At 31.5% G+C, this 16,568-nt stretch overlaps 1 protein-coding gene across 2 annotated transcripts in view; it reads left to right on the plus strand.

Annotated features, from left to right (window-relative positions):
* The first annotated feature begins 5,924 nt into the window (after nt 1-5,924).
* LOC134711339 (aprataxin and PNK-like factor) overlaps nt 5,925-16,568 on the plus strand; it is a 29,379-nt gene continuing 18,735 nt past the window's right edge. Inside the window, exons 1-8 of one of the 2 annotated variants that reach the window (XM_063571883.1) lie at nt 5,925-6,250; nt 11,153-11,224; nt 11,968-12,134; nt 13,090-13,124; nt 13,920-13,954; nt 14,937-15,084; nt 15,498-15,593; nt 16,308-16,421. In XM_063571883.1, the coding sequence (XP_063427953.1) occupies nt 6,155-6,250; nt 11,153-11,224; nt 11,968-12,134; nt 13,090-13,124; nt 13,920-13,954; nt 14,937-15,084; nt 15,498-15,593; nt 16,308-16,421 (763 nt within the window). In that variant the 5' untranslated portion in view covers nt 5,925-6,154. The remainder of the gene's footprint in view (nt 6,251-11,152; nt 11,225-11,967; nt 12,135-13,089; nt 13,125-13,919; nt 13,955-14,936; nt 15,085-15,497; nt 15,594-16,307; nt 16,422-16,568) is intronic. The other variant, XM_063571884.1, reaches the window with a different exon arrangement.

Below are 16,568 nucleotides of genomic sequence, written 5' to 3' on the forward strand. Positions count from 1 at the left end.
TGTTTTATAACGAACCAGTAAGAATTTTTGGAAAAGGTCAAAATCTAGAATGTCAAATTGACCTTTTACCTTGACCTAAATTTCAAGGTCATTGATCAGTGATCTCAAATCGGAAGAACCCAGGTCAATCACTTGTATGATTGTGGAGTAATACCTATTTCAAATACATAAGGGGAGAAAACTCTTATAAGGGTTGACCGATACACTTCGACTCAAATAGATTGAAGTTGCACCCTATCGTAAACAGTTATTTGGCAAACACATCATATCATTAACTGTTACAGTTTCTTTTGAATAAAAATAACTAAATTCAAAATTTAGAAATTGATGCTTGACCTTCGACCATGACCTTAATTTCAAGGTCATTGATCTCAAATCGAAAGACCTGAGGTCAATCACTTGTATGGTTGTGGAGAAATACTGATTTCAAATACATAAGGGGAGAAAACTCCAATAAGGGTTAACCAAAACACTTTGACTTAAATAGGTTGAAGTTGCGCCTTATTGTAAACAGTTATTTGGCAAACACATCATAACGATAACAAGCAAAATTAAAAATTTAGAACATGACCTTGACCTTTGACCTTGACCTCAATTTCCTTCAAATGGACCAAGGACTTCATATCAACAGACTTTATGCCTCTATTACTTATAATGTATGAGTTCATAGTGAATTTCACCTAGGTTAATTTTCAAAAGGAAATAACTCCTATAACATGTCATCCAATCACATCAGTTTAACTTGACCAAAACATTCCTTAGAGTAGACGAACAATTGGGTGAAAACAATTTGTTAAAATCTTTTACAGTTTCAATCTACCTGGCATCAAATACAGATTTTCAATTCTTTTGTGGGGCCTCAGTGGCCTAAGTAGTTCTACTACTGTAATCACTAGACAGTCAACACTGAGTTTGTGAGTTTGAACCCTGCTCCTGCGGGTGCACTCTACCTAATTGACAAGGATTGTCAGTTTTCCTATCAAAGGTTGGTGGTTTTCGCCAGGCAAGCCGGCTTCCATGACCATTTAAAAGTGGGTGCCATGAAATAGCTTAAAAGTAGCGATTAAAAGTGCGTTAAAACACTAACAATCAATCAATCAATTCTTAAGGTTGACCCAACAAGAGATCAAGTCCCATGACCATTTACATTTAGGTGTCCGAGCATATAATGAATAGGCTTTTAAAGGAGGTTTGTCCATCAGCATCTCTCATCCAAAGCTTATAACGTAAATACTATTGGAAGGGTTTCATTGAAACTTTCAGATTATCTTCTGTAACTTATGACATGTTTTATTATATTGACATTTTGGCGTTTCCAATTGAAATGAATGAACCTTTTAAATATTTTTAACTTCAAAAGAAATAATCTCGTGATTACCTTGGTGTGGTTTCTCCCTACACCTTGATTTTTATTGCTATGTTTACCTTTGAAGTGTGCCAGTAGTTGTTGACTACAATAAACATTTCTTGTGTTTCACAATAATGATGAAAAGTGTGAGAAATCTGTATTTCACAGTGTGACACTGTGTTACACCAGAATCAGTGTTGGGGGTAGGAGATTACATCCTCTCTGTGTGTACTGTAGTTAGATCTCATTATGACAAATTTTACATAACTATAACAAAATTCAGAATAAATTCTACCTTAACATGAGATACTAATATATTACCACTAGTTTTTAAGTCATCTTTATAAGGTTTGAATTTTATCTGATTAATATGATTTTAGTGGTTTTTATGTGATTTTATAGTGGTTTTTATGGGGTTTTAGTGGTTTTTATTGTCAAATCTTGTTATACCAAGCCTTGATATGATGAGTTTGGGTAGAAAATAGGTAGATTTTGCTTAAAGATATAATACAAAATATGTATTTACATAATGAGATCTTATACTGTTAACTCTTTCCTCAAGGATAAATTAGAAAATGAATTAATTAAACTATTGACGGAAGTCCTTAAAGATTTACTAAATTGCAAGATTAAAGATGCAAGTTCAAAGTCATGTCTAACTAAATGGATGTTCATATATGATCAGAACCATCCAATCCTTCTATATGAGTACATGTAATAAAATGTAAGAATTCTTCAATTGGAGATACTTAAGAAATCAACAACAAAAAAAGTACACTATGTCAACAGGTACTGAAGGTTATTTGAAAGTTTTGAAAAAGTTCATTAATTATTTAATTGTGGGTTAAATTTGTAGATAGATGAGCAAACGGACGATACACTTACTCACCACAGCATTTTTCTGATCGATAAATAATGAAATAAAATTACCTCTCTTCCAAGGAAAAAAGTACTGGTCCTTGAAAAATAAAAATATACTTCTTCTATATGAAAAACTAGCATTGCATAGAAACAATTTTTATAAATTAAAAAAAAAAATTATGTGGGGTTTAAAATGAGGAATTAATTACAGTAAACTATTTCATTAGTGATCTAATACTTTTTGGAGAGGTCAAGATATTAAGGATTTTTTATTACCCAAAGAATATGAAGTTGATGAGTACACTTCAAATATGAAGTTACATTATGATTAATGTATTTTTATGCCTCTCAACTGTAGTTTTTGTCATAGTTTTCCTATTGTATAGGAATGGTAATCTTTTTAAAAGTTTAAACATACTGATAATTCTCTTGTTTTATAGAATTTTATCCTATCTAATGAGTTTGGTAAAAAATGGAAAGCCTCAAGTTTATATATTAAACAAAGAACAATAAATTTGATTGGAACTAATGTTAAAAAAAATATGGTATATTTTCCAGTCTGAGAACTGGTATCTATGAAATAAGAAAGAATCGTCAGTTATGTCAAATATTTTGTATAATTGTAATGTCTTCCAAATGATACCTAACCCATGATGCAGATCTGTTTCCTCCTTCTAATTGTAAAGTTAATGTATAACAATAGTTAAAAGCTTATTACTTGGTATTTCTATATAATTGGTGTTGTTTTCTCCTGATGAAGCAGAAATGGTCTTGTACATTTGGTTTTTGTGTATCATGATGCTTGATAATAGTATGATTAATTGATTATATTTCCATTGCTTGCTGGCTATCATATCAATCTTTTAAATTTTCAGAAATGTTCATGAAACTTCTTTACTGGTTTGAGCAAGACTTGACACAAATGATGATTTAGGAATTACTTTACAGAATTGGCCATTGGACTTTATGATTACCTGCCAATAATTTAAATAGATCAAAGATTTAATGGTCTAATTTATTGTCTTCTAAAAATGAGAAGATGTGGTATGATTGCCAATGAGACAACTCTCTAACAATAAACATATTATTAGACGAAATTATATAGAATTTACATCTATAGGTCTTCAAACAATGAGCAAATTGCCTGTCACATACAGAACATTGGGAGACAGATCTGGTGTTGGAGGCGTCTGTATAATACTTCATTATCCAGATGCTTAAAGAGCGGAATGATATAATCTGATATGCACTATGCAGATGCCTTATGGTCTGAGGTAATCATCTGGCAATTGATTATTCATCATCATTGTCTTAATCCAACTTTTAAGGTCCAACCACAACTTAAAAAGAGTATTTATTTTTGTTACATGAATTTGACTATTTGTATTTGTATAAATAAGGACAACTTTATTTGTTATATAAATCTTTGCAAGGTATGCATGTCATTCCAACAATGTCCCAATTCAGTTTTGTGGATTAGGCATTATTTTCACCAACACATTTTAAAGTAATTAATCAATACATATTGAATGGATAGAATGATTGTAAGGTGTGCATGTCTGTCTAACAGAGTTCATCTGACCTAGACATAATTTTCATGGTGTGGACTGTCAACAGCTAGTTTTCATGATTAGGTCTGTCCTAGGTCTGTTTCTGAGGTACACTACATACAGTAATATGTCAACTCTGTTTGTAGTCCAGAATGATAAAAAGGTGAACATGATTGTATGACGAGGTATCTGACTTTGACCTTTTATATGTTTGGTCAGCATTAACTTTTCATAATGACGTCCCAACTTTGGTGATGTACAATGATTGTGAGGTGAAGTATGGTTTACATTTTGATCTTACAAGGTTTATCTGAAATTGACCTTATTTTAATGGATCATTGATGCTGTAAATTAATTTTCTGCTATACTTGGACTAAAATCTGTATTATTGGTCTTAAAGACTTTCAACATGAGAATTCACTTATCAGTTACACAGGCAGGCCAATTCAGTGTGTGCATTCATAAATTAAGGTAATTGGGACAAATTTTTGATCACATAGATCTTCCTTGAACACCTTTTAAACTTTCCGCAAATGACAACTGAAAAATTACATGGTTGTAACTGCAAAGACATATCAATTTGTCTCTATTGTAATTCAAAATGTATATCCTTTTAAGGATCCTTACATTCTTTTGTCGATCTGCCACATATGGAAGCTGAAGTGTCATCAAAAATTAGGTTTAGTATGAGGTTTAATTTATTTCTACATGAATAACTTTGTCAAACCTTCTCAAATTGTATGAAACTATGACAGAACTTAGAAGTTTTTATTATAAGGTTAGATAAGGAGTCTTAAATAGAACCAATAGATTTTTTTTTGATAATTTACCAAAATGTAGTTTATAGAACAGAACAGAACAGAACATATTTTATTTCCAATTAAGGGCCCACAAGGGGCATACAGAGCATACATGAATAAGGAAAAAGAATATTGATTTGCATAGATACATAGATACAAACAATTTTTTTTACATTCAGTTACAATACAATTACTAACTCATATTAACGTTAATAAATTTACCAACAGCATTAAGGACCTGATTGTCTTCACAGTTTAATAAATAAATAAATTTATGCTGATTATCAAGTATAGAAAAATTTGGAATTCTTTGGCAAACAAAGTCAAAGAGAGCATCTCTATCTGATTTAAAATTTTCACAGTTAGTTAGAAAATGGATTTCATCTTCAACACAGCCAGAGGAGCATTTTTAGCAAATTCTTTCATTTTGTGGAATATTTGAAAAACGACGGACTTCAATTTGAAGCTTATGAGCAGAAATACGTTATTTGCATATAGATCTTCTAAAATCAAAGTTCTTAATTAAAGAAAGATAATTTTCATAACCAAAATTCTGCTTAAATTTCACATAATTAAACAGTTTTCCATCAGAAGCTTTATTTTTATGACGTTGCTTTTTTTCTAAAATATAATAAATTGTATGGGTTTTAAACTGAGAATCTTCAGGTAACATGTCAGATTTTTTTTTTATAGATTAAAGATATGAAACCTTATTGATAATGCTTATTATGTTCTAACAGAATATACATAAAAAAGATGGAGTCATGGGCACTTGTTTTCTTGCTAAAAACAAAATAGGTACATTCTCTTCTCATTCCTGAATAAAAAAAGTAAAAACACAAAAATACCGAACTCCGAGGAAAATTCAAAAAGGAAAATCAAAAATCAAATGGCAAAATCAAAAGTCCAAACACATCAAACATAGTAAAAGTAGAGTTATTTGAGTTATCTCCCCTTATATAGCAAAGTTGAAAGAAATTGAGATATACAAAACATGATCTGTATTTTTTAATCAATTGTATAATTAGATAAAACACAATATTTTTTACCTGTGTTTTAATAGTGATGAAACTGAAACCCAAATCGTTCCGGAAAAAAAATAATACTTTGGAAAAAAAAAAGTTCACTTTTTCTTCTGTAAAAAAAAGATATAATATATTAATTTTCAGTGAAATAAAATGCCCTTAAAATGAAGGGGTAATTTTCCAGATTTACTGAAACCCGCTTCTACACCTAAAGTACATACATGAATTGTTGTATTCAAATGACAGACAGTTGTATGTCAGTTCTTGTTAGATTTTTGGTTGTTAGTTAAATCTCTCCAGATACCTCTCTTGGCTCGGAGGTACATCTACTACACACTAGAAGACAGGTTACCCACGCTGATAAAAACTTACAATTATAATACTGTGCAAACTGACATCAATGCAATTAATGCATTACTTTGTTTGTTCTGCATTAGTTTGATGCATCCTTATTTTTGCAAATTCAACCTTGACAGGAAGTGAAGAAACAACAATACGATTATTTGCAGCGCAGAAAAGTCGTCAAGCAACGTTTTACTTTAACCCTCTGGCTCCCAAAATTATGCCACTATGTCTATAATTACCCTTGTATCTTTGGATGACGGCGAGACTATAGATCTACCTGAAGAAAAAACTATAAAAATTGGACGTGGCTCTTTCTTGAAGGTATTACAAGTCAGAAAGTGATTCTATTTGTGCAGTTTAAGCTAAATAATAGCTCAATCGGTTAACAAATTATCTCCCTTTGCATATTACACAAATATAATTTGAGTTTCTCAATTATTAGATGAAAGTGCAATGTGAAACTTGGCAGACAAAGCTAAAAAAATAAAGTTGTTTATTTGTCATAAAATACTATAAAGAAATCATCATTAAAGATTATGTACACAGAAAAATATATTAAACAAGTGATTAAAACTACCTTTAAAAGAATGTCAATGGGGGATCATTTTGTCTCATCTGGTCACGAATCCAAAGGCAAGGCATAGGTATGATGTTTCCAGTGTCATCAACAATGCATAAGTTAGTTTATAGGTAATCGCTAGTTATAGGTCAATGATATTGAGTATGCAAAAGGATAAGCATTGGCACGTGTCATTTCCATGGAAATTTTTTGCACTGTACCTTCAATCATGGTTCATTGACTGAATATTTTGCTTCACTTTTCATGCTGAAGTATTTGGCCACATCTAAAAAAATATTTCAGTTTGCCCAAATCTGACCCATGATGACGGGTGTGGGCTAGGTGGGTAGGTAGGTAGGTAATTTTTTTTTTTTTTTATCAGAATTTGCATGAAAATATTAAATCAGTATATCATTTTTTCTGTCAAACCTTTGTAGGGACAATCAAAAGCCATGAATTTTTCACAATAAAAGTATCAAACTTTAGTTTTTTGTCAAATTCCTGTACAACATCAATAGGTTCACTCAGGCTTGAAAGTTTGTAGCCCACTCTTGGATGATACAGTAACAACGACTTCATTGGTTTTGCTGCATGTCCATCTCATCAGGATCGGCAACGTCATTAAAAAATTCATTCCAGGTTTTCTTATTGTTAAAGCGATAAAGCCTATTACATTGTATTAGACACAATAGGCTTTTTTTGGTTTATTCTAAGTAGTACAGACTACGACAGCGTTTAAAAATGTCTGCTATTTTCACATGTTTCACTTCTTTACGTTTGTTAAATCAGACGATAATAAACCGAGAACATTGAATATCGATTAACTGTGTCTCTTACACACTTTCTTTTAATCTTATTCACAGTAACTTTCAAACGCAAACACGACGAATATCAAGTTTTATATGATGACGGAGCGGACATGAAAAAAATCTTCAAAAAAACAATAAAAAAAGAATTTGAGTCGGATGCCTTTGGGCAAACATACAATATTTTTATTTTGGCCTTGATCTTTTAATTTCAACATTTGCATTTAACCATTAAAATGGCAAGACATACATTTATCTGCACAATATGAAACAATTCAATTGAGAAATCTAACAGCCTAATAAAGCAATTTATGAACAGACATGGACCAATAACAACCACTTAACTACAGGCTCTTGACTTGGTGAAAGTTACAGAGGAAGAATAAGACCAAAATCACCAATTGACCCCTGAAGGAGTTACCTGTACATGATTTATTGTCCATAGAAGACATTTCACAAGTTGTTCATTTATAAAAAAGAAGATGGGGTATGATTGCCAATGAGACAACTCTCCAGTAAAGACCAAATGACACAGAAATTAACAGCTATAGGTCACTGTATGGCCTTCAATATTGAGCAAAGCCCATACTGCATAGTCGGCTATGAAGGGCCATGAAATCACAAATGTAAAACATTTCAAACGAGAAATCTAACGACCTAATTAATGTTGCAAAAAATGAATGAAATATAACTATATTGTAAAACATAACATCTAATTCACTTATTTTAGAAAATCTTCACCTTTGAAACTGCTGAATCAGTTTCAGCCCAACTTAGGCTGAATGGGTTTCAGAGTATCTAGTATAAATTTTGTATTATATTTCCGTTATGTCAAGAAACATAGCCACTATGGCTCAAATGGAACATGGGTATAAAATACTTTTTTTTGCTTTTGAAGAAAATATGGCAGGTACAAACATGACAAAGAACATTTAATGGTCTTTTTCAAGCCACTCATTAATATATATTGATTATTAAAAATGCATCATTGATGAAAGATTTAAGCAAAAAAAAATAGAATTCAGCGATTCAGGATCTCAAAGCCTCTTGTTTTATTTATAATAGCTATTAGAAATGCATTATTCTCTTTTCTTGAATTTTTGGACATTTTTCTCAAAATTATATTTTGCCCTTATAAATATGTAGGACTCAAATCTATGGCGGGTTCCAAATCTATGGCAGATTCCTAATCTATGGCAAATGTGACGTTACAAACGTCAAACAACTCAAATCTATGGCAGATTTTTGTTTTCTCCAAATCTATGGCAGATCTAACATATAACAGCACAATTCAATAACGCCATATTCATTACATCGTCGACTCTCCGCTGCAAACCATGGTGGAACCCATAGATTTGAATACCATTCTAGATGACAACAATTTGACGATGGTTTACATAAAGATGTGACCCATTATCCAGAAAAGGGACACAATGACTGTGCTGTACTGGTCGAAGTCTGCGATGAACAAAGACTCTGCTTTTTCAGTAACAGATATTTCAGAAAAGGAGTTATTAATATAGTATACATTTTACTGTCTACGGTTGGCAAAGCGTATAAAGTGATACATGAAATTAACGGATACCAATTTTATTTAGATCGTCATAAGATAAAAAAAGATGCCATAACGATGAATAACAAATTATTTGAACATTCAAATTTTTATTTATCCCCCTTTTTTTATTTATTAAAAATCAACCTTTTTGTTTTTAAGGGACTTAACGTTAATTACTAGTTTGTTAAATGAGTGCATAGATTAGAAAATGTTTATTTTTACGAGGCACATCATTTCAATCTTGACGTCTGTATTTATGTTATGAATTCATCATTTACGGGGTTTTTTTCCGCCATGATTTTGTTGACCAGAATTTACTGTTTATTTCCCAAATGTTTATAGACATTCTTCCGTTGTCGTACATGTTCACTTGTTTAAATAATGCAAGTTAATGGTCGTATGTGTACTGCATTATTTCCATTTGCAATTCATTTTCCGTAGACTTGGACACACCAAAAATCCGCCAAAGATTAGGAAATTACAAAACTTGCCATAGATTAGGATTGTAAAATATCTGCCATAGATTTGAAATGGCATGACGTCACATTTACCATAGATTATAAATCTGCCATAGATTTGGAACCCACCATAGATTTGAGTCCTACAAATATTCTCTATTTTGTAAACCCAATCCTCACCTCATATAAGCCATACAAAACAAGAATTTTTTAGATGTTATATTAACAAAGTCTGAGATTGTCTTTTACGCTTTGCCTTCTTCATACATGTAAAAAAAAATATAACTGTCATTAATACAGCAATTGATCATGATAAAACTCTACTATGTCTTACTTAATACCTTTGAATAGAAAACTTTTGTCAACCTTTTCTTGTTTGAAAGGTAATGATTTTTAAATGGTCTGTAACTGCATAATATAAAGATAATGAGATGTGGTATGATTGCTTATGAGACCACTATCCTTCAAAATTCCAATGAAGTGGATCTAAGCAATTAAAGGCAACCATAGGGCTTTCAACAATGAGAAAAACACATACCCAATGGTCTGCTATAAAAGGCTCAGACATGAAAAATATGAAACAATTCAATTGAGAAATCTTTACAAAGCAATTGATGAAAAACAAACAACCACTAAACTACAGGCTCTTGACTTGGGACAGGCACATAAAGAATATACTGTGAAAGTACTTTTATTCGTGGGGTACCAATATTTCATGGTTTTCGTGGATGACTATATCCACGAATTTAAGGGTCCAACGAAATAAAACAATCATTGTCCAAATCAAGACATGGAAAGATCCCCATCGGTAGGTTTGACTACTGATATGATCCGGAGAATATATTGAATAATGCCAAATCTGAGAATACTTTGATAGCAGTCACAGAACTACAACCGAATGCAGGATTGTACCCATTTAATCTTTCATAACCTTAACTTTACAACTTTTGATCTTTTTATTCTCATAAAACTATTTTTGATCGGTGAAAGCAGGTCACGTATTTATATGTCTCTGGTGAAAGTTAGATTTCCGGTATTGATATGCTAGTATGATAAAGTGTTCATTTTATATCCTCACAGTTCTCGTTCATATGGGAAATAATAATTGCATGCTGGGCTTGATTTTGATGAGAATTATTTGACAATTCAAGAAACGTTTATAGCATTTGTTTATGTTACTGTTTTCTTTAGGTGACATGTTTATTGCATAATTAACACCTTTGGTGGTCTTTAATCTGTTGATCACTTTATCATGGGTTAATTAGTGTTATCACTACGATTTACACGGGTCAATGTTTACTTTGCAATTTCCTTCAATCCAGACTATTTGTAACCGTCGTTTCTAAAGGCATTAATTTTTCAATAATTTTTGTTTTAAGAAAACTAAATCCACGAATATAAAAGCCCACGAACATTTTAATATTGCTCAAACCACGAAAATTGATACCCACGAATTAAAGTACTTTCACAGTACATAAAGAATGTGGTCAAGTTAAACATGTTTGTGAGCACTTAACCATAATGATAGGTTGACAAAAAAACTTGTAGTGGGGGAGCAATTTTATATCTACCATGCAGCTATTTTCATTGTTTGAGGAAAAAATTCTTCAAAGTTTTCAAGCTTAAGGGTTCACTAAAAGAGATTGATTAGTGATGTTTCAGTATATACGATGTATATAGTACCCTACTTGATTAATGCAGTAACACTATTCCAGACCCAATATTGCTCTTGTTATAACTTTTCATACTGATTATACTGGAGCTTTTGTGACAACTGTTTAACTACAACTGTAATGAACTTTTTATGTAGTGTGTACAAGTGTATAAATATTTTGTATTTTGCAGGTATCTGATAAAAGAGTATCAAGAAATCATGGAATTTTAGATGTGGAAGATAATAAGTTATATCTAACACCTGTGAGTATAGATGACATATCTATAACCTTGAGTTATTGAAACATTATGAAACTTAACAAGATTAATTTATATTCTCTGACAGTATCTGGTGAAATTATAGAATTTAGTGATGAGGTTTAGTTGAACAGTAGACACCAAACTATTGACCTGAAAATCATCTGCAGCCAATTAGAAAAACTGGCTGATTTATAAGTATTCCTGGTATACCGCTTTTCATGGATTTTGTATATAAACTTGAAATTAAGGTGAACCAGGAAGTAAATGTTGAATGAAGATCAAAATGCCTGTAGGCATGATATGTTGTGTACGCAGATTTTTAAAAAGCCATGAAATCAAACATCCAGAAAAATACAGTTTCTTTCAATCCACAAAAATTGATACCAACAAAAATAAATGAATATATAGTATATATAACTTCAACTAAATTATGAATTGATTAATATAACCTGTGTAATATTTCTCACTGAACTGGCTCTGTTCAAAGAGCTCTGTAACATAATAAACAAATTTCAAAAGCATTACATAATCATTTGATGTCTATCTCTTAACATTGTTTTTTATTTGAACAAATTAGTGTTACTCTCCAAAAGATGAATGACAGAGAATATTAAAGATGCAGTAAAAGTTTTTGCACTCGTTTGTTACAAATACTAATTTTTGCTATAAACACGCTTTAGAGGCCGTTGGACACAAACGTTGGACAAAAACTTTGTGACCTTGACATTCCTTATATTTTTGTCTAGACACATGGTAATCCCTGTTTTTACAAGAAGGATGAGGATGATGAGTTACCATCATCATTAACTAAAGATGTTAGAATAGAACTTAAAGATGGAGATATTTTTGGATTATTGCCAGATAAGTTGTTTTACAAAGTGGAATACAGCCTTGTCAATGGATCAGAAAAAAGGTTTGTTAATGGGGCTATATATATCAAAATAGATTTTTATGCCCAACTTACGATAGTAGAGGGGCATTATGTTTTCTGGTCTGTGCGTCCGTCTGTCCGTTCGTCCCGCTTCAGGTTAAAGTTTTTGGTCAAGGTAGTTTTTGATGAAGCTGAAGTCCAATCAACTTGAAACTTAGTACACTTGTTGCTTATGATATAATCTCTCTAATTTTAAAGCAAAATTAGACTTTCGACCCCCATTTCACAGTCTACTGAACATAGAAAATGAATATGGGAGTTTCAGGTTAAAGTTTTTGGTCAAAGATGTTTTTGATGAAGGTGAGGTCCAATCAACTTGAAACTTAATACACATGTTCCCTATGGTATGATCTTTCTAATTTTAATGCCAAATTAGATTTTTTACCCAGTTTCACAGTCCATTGAACATGGAAAATGATAGTGCGAGTGGGGCATCAGTGTACTTTTGACACATTCTTGTTAGTCTCTATTCCTTTGACGTTACTGAAGTCTTAATCGTATACACTATATATATGGAACATTTAAATTGATTGTAAATGGTTTCTGTAGAATCAACATGAAATAAAAATGAATTCTAGAATAGACTTAATGATTCTATAATTATTTTTTATGTCTTTGTCGTCACCATAGGGTGCTTTAAGCATTACCTTTGTCTGCCTGTTCGTAAGTAAGTCCTTAATAACGCCTAAAAATTCTTTTCCATTCTCAAACTTCAGTTATGCTATGAAAGTTACACTCAATACTTATTACCACAAAATACAGATAAGTTTGAATTTGAGTGGCGTCATTTTCATTGTTCTAGAGTGATGCCCTTTATAATGTTATATGCAAGTTGGAACATCAACTGTGTCCATGGACACATTCTTAATTTATTTAATATCTGTCAATGAAATATGAAAATAAATTTAAACTAGAACAATTGTTTATTTTTTTTCAGTGAAACTAAAGAAAAAAAGAAAGAGGAATCAGAAGGTATATAACTTTACTTGCAATTATTTTCTAATATGTACATTGTAAATCTTCACCTGACCTTCTTTAATAACTTCTACCTTCTATCTTTCTATTGTTTTCCACAAGGGTGACTGGGGAAATGAAATATGGTCACTTGGTCTTTTCCTGACTGGCAGTAAAATGCTTGCCGAAGTTGGGCATCCTTTTGGCTTTGCAGGATGTATCAAGTTTGCATTCATATCTGGTCCGACCGTCAGAATGGGGATGTTAAATCTGATGCCTCGTGTAAAGAGAGTGCCAGGCTCTTTGCACATAAAGAATCCTTGCAACAACTCTGAGGGGCAGTAAGTCGCCGGTTGCAATGCAAAATTTCTGTCCCTATCCAATATACCCTCATTTACCAGTGGCAGTCCAAATTTCCCCGACCATCATCCTTGATGGCCTCTTTTATGACAAGACCTACCAATTGTATTTATTGTTAACTTGTTCTCGTCCTGAACATGCATGAAATATTTGCAACTGGACGTTAAGCAACCAACAATCAATCTATCTATTGTAAAAAAAAATATTTCCATGGTTAATATTAAACAACATTTGTCTAAAAAGAACAGACAATGGTATTGCATATGCATACTAAAACAAGAATGGACTCACTGATATGTCTTGCCTCCCTCAGTAACTAGTTACGACTAAATGATATGTCTGTCTATGAGATCTAGGTCCAACTACATGTATCAAACTATAAGGGGGCACTGTTATTCTTTAGCTTAAAAAGAAAAAAAATGTAATTTTCTAATCCCATGTTTATATTTTTAGAACCCAAACCAAAGAAAAAAGAGCCACATATAAAGGTGAGTAGACATGTTGTAGAATAAATGAATAATTCACCGCAATTTCTTTTAATGGGCAATTGACATGATTGATTTATATTTACCATTTTACCCAGCTTCAAATTTTACATGCACATTGAGGATAACATTTCAGTGTTGTATCATCTATGATACATGATGCTTCACACTTGACATACATAGCTGTATTTTGAAATGTGCTGGGTAAAAAATTAACAGTCCCCTGAAGGACATTTCAACATATCTGGTTGCATATTCTGATTCCTAGCCAACTTGTGTTTGCTTCTGCTCCAAACTTCAGTGTGCTTAGAAGAGATGCAGTAAATAAACTTTCTCATCTGTTAAGCATTGAAAATTGAAGATGATGTTAATTTTCTATGATATCTGACCTAAGTAGTTCCAAATTGTAACAATATAGTTTGATTATAAACAAAAAATATACTTCTTGCAGCTAAACCATTTAATAAGTAAAAACAGAAAAATACTGAACTCTGAGGAAAATTCAAAAAGGAAAGTCCAAAATCAAAAGGCAAAATCAAAAGTCCAAACACATCAAACAAATGGATAACAACTGTCATATTCCTGACCTGGTACAGAGCATACCTTCATTTAAGTGTGTTATTAGTGTAAATTGAAACATTTGATAATTGTTTGTTAACCAGATGAGAAACATATTTAAAATATCAAATAGACACACAGAAAATGTTCAGTCTGAACATTAATTTGAAATCAAATTTCTAGGTTTTATACAAACTCAATAAATGTATGAGTTACATTTTTGTATAAAACATTTTATCATTTTGTTGCTAAACTCTGATAAAAAATAGATATCATACTCTTCTTAATTCATGGATTATGAAAAGTTACAAAATACATTAATAAATATGAGTGGGTTATATGTAAATCCCAAAAATACCTAATTGATATGTACAATATTGTTTACGTGTTAAACTGATGATTCATGAGTGCTTTATTATATTTACAGAATGATGAGAAAATTGTCAAACCCCCTGGAGGAAAGGATATGGCATTACCAATAGACAAGAAAAGAACCCTACCCAAATGGTTGATTGAGTCAGCCAAATTATCTCCCCCTAGTAAATCTCCTGTCAAAGCAGCTCCAAAACGTGCAGGTAAAATTGTCTTCTTTTTTGGCCTTTGGACAATATAGTCATGATAGTGATATATAACAGGCATACATTTTCTTGATCCAGAAGAAAGTAGAAATGAACATCTGTATTAATTTAAACAGGTGCTTTTACTATTGTGATTCAAATCACAAAAAAAATAATTAAAGGGGTACCAGATATGATACAACTAAATATTGACCTCTTACAATAAGAGTGCTCAAATTAAGAAATAACAGTACTGTAAGTGAAGAGGCGCCTGCGCAAATGCAGTTATAAAATATAATTCTGCAAACTTCATGAATGATTTTTTTTTATATCTAGTTGCTAATGGCCCTTAAAATTAGGATTGATCATATTAAAAATGTTTCTATGCAATAATATTCTGTATTTTACTGATGAAGTTATTTTAATTACAGCACCGACTCCAGTTAAAGCTAAGAAGAAACAAGAATCTGATGAAGACTTTGATGATGAAGACTATGTTGAGGAAAAGAAGCCAATAAAGAAAAGAGGTAATAAATCTATCAAAATAAACATTCAGCAATCTTACATTGTCAGGAAATAAAATGAAAAAAAGACAACAAGACCCATCAATAAAAACATAGTAAGAGTTAATTCTGGTCAACATGTTTGTCATCAAGTGTGGCTTCTTCAGGATAATATTATATGAAATCAAACAATGAAGTACTAATTTGGACATTTTATTGTCATGAAATTTACAACTTATTTATAAAATCTTTAGTAACAGTTTTCTCATTATTCAAAAGCATTGCTGGCAGATTTTCTCCTGTTCCATAGTGAGTAAGAAACAATTGTGTATGGTATCATTGACGAGCTGGGTTTTATTTTGCATTTTTCCTTGTTGATCAATTAAAATCGACTTACCATGGGGAGGATACCAAAATTAGCTGTGATAAAAAAGATTATTTGAATACCAGTATTACTGTATGTTTGCTCACAATAGAATTTGGATACAAGTAGACACTATTTGTAAACTGTATAAATATGTCTAAAGTTACATGATCTTTTTCAGAATAAAACAGTTTGTTGTCAATAGGTTAACAGATTTCATTAATTAGACAATTAGACTTTTTTGGGCAATTCTTTATTTTAACAAAGATCCAGTTTGTGTATCTTGTATGTTTATAGTATATCCAAATTCATTTTAAGTGGAAAATATCAGCTTTTTTTGTCATTGGATAATATTTTTTTTTTTAATTTTATAGTTTTACCATTTCCAACAAAAGTGAAGAAGAAATATACAGAGTCTGACGAAGACTTCAATGATGATTTAGATGATGAAGATTATGTTGAAGAAAAGAAGAAATCAAATAAGAGAGGTAGATCTACTGTCTAGTAAAGACAGATAAAATAATGTGTATTCATCACAACAAAAAGCCATTATAACTTGTATAATTACAATCTCCAGAATAAAGGGGTAGGTCTGGGTAAGGGCCTTGAGTCGGTTTCACAAAAAAACTTCAAAC

The sequence above is a fragment of the Mytilus trossulus genome, chromosome 3 (assembly GCF_036588685.1).
Source record: "Mytilus trossulus isolate FHL-02 chromosome 3, PNRI_Mtr1.1.1.hap1, whole genome shotgun sequence".
NCBI lineage: Eukaryota > Metazoa > Mollusca > Bivalvia > Mytilida > Mytilidae > Mytilus > Mytilus trossulus.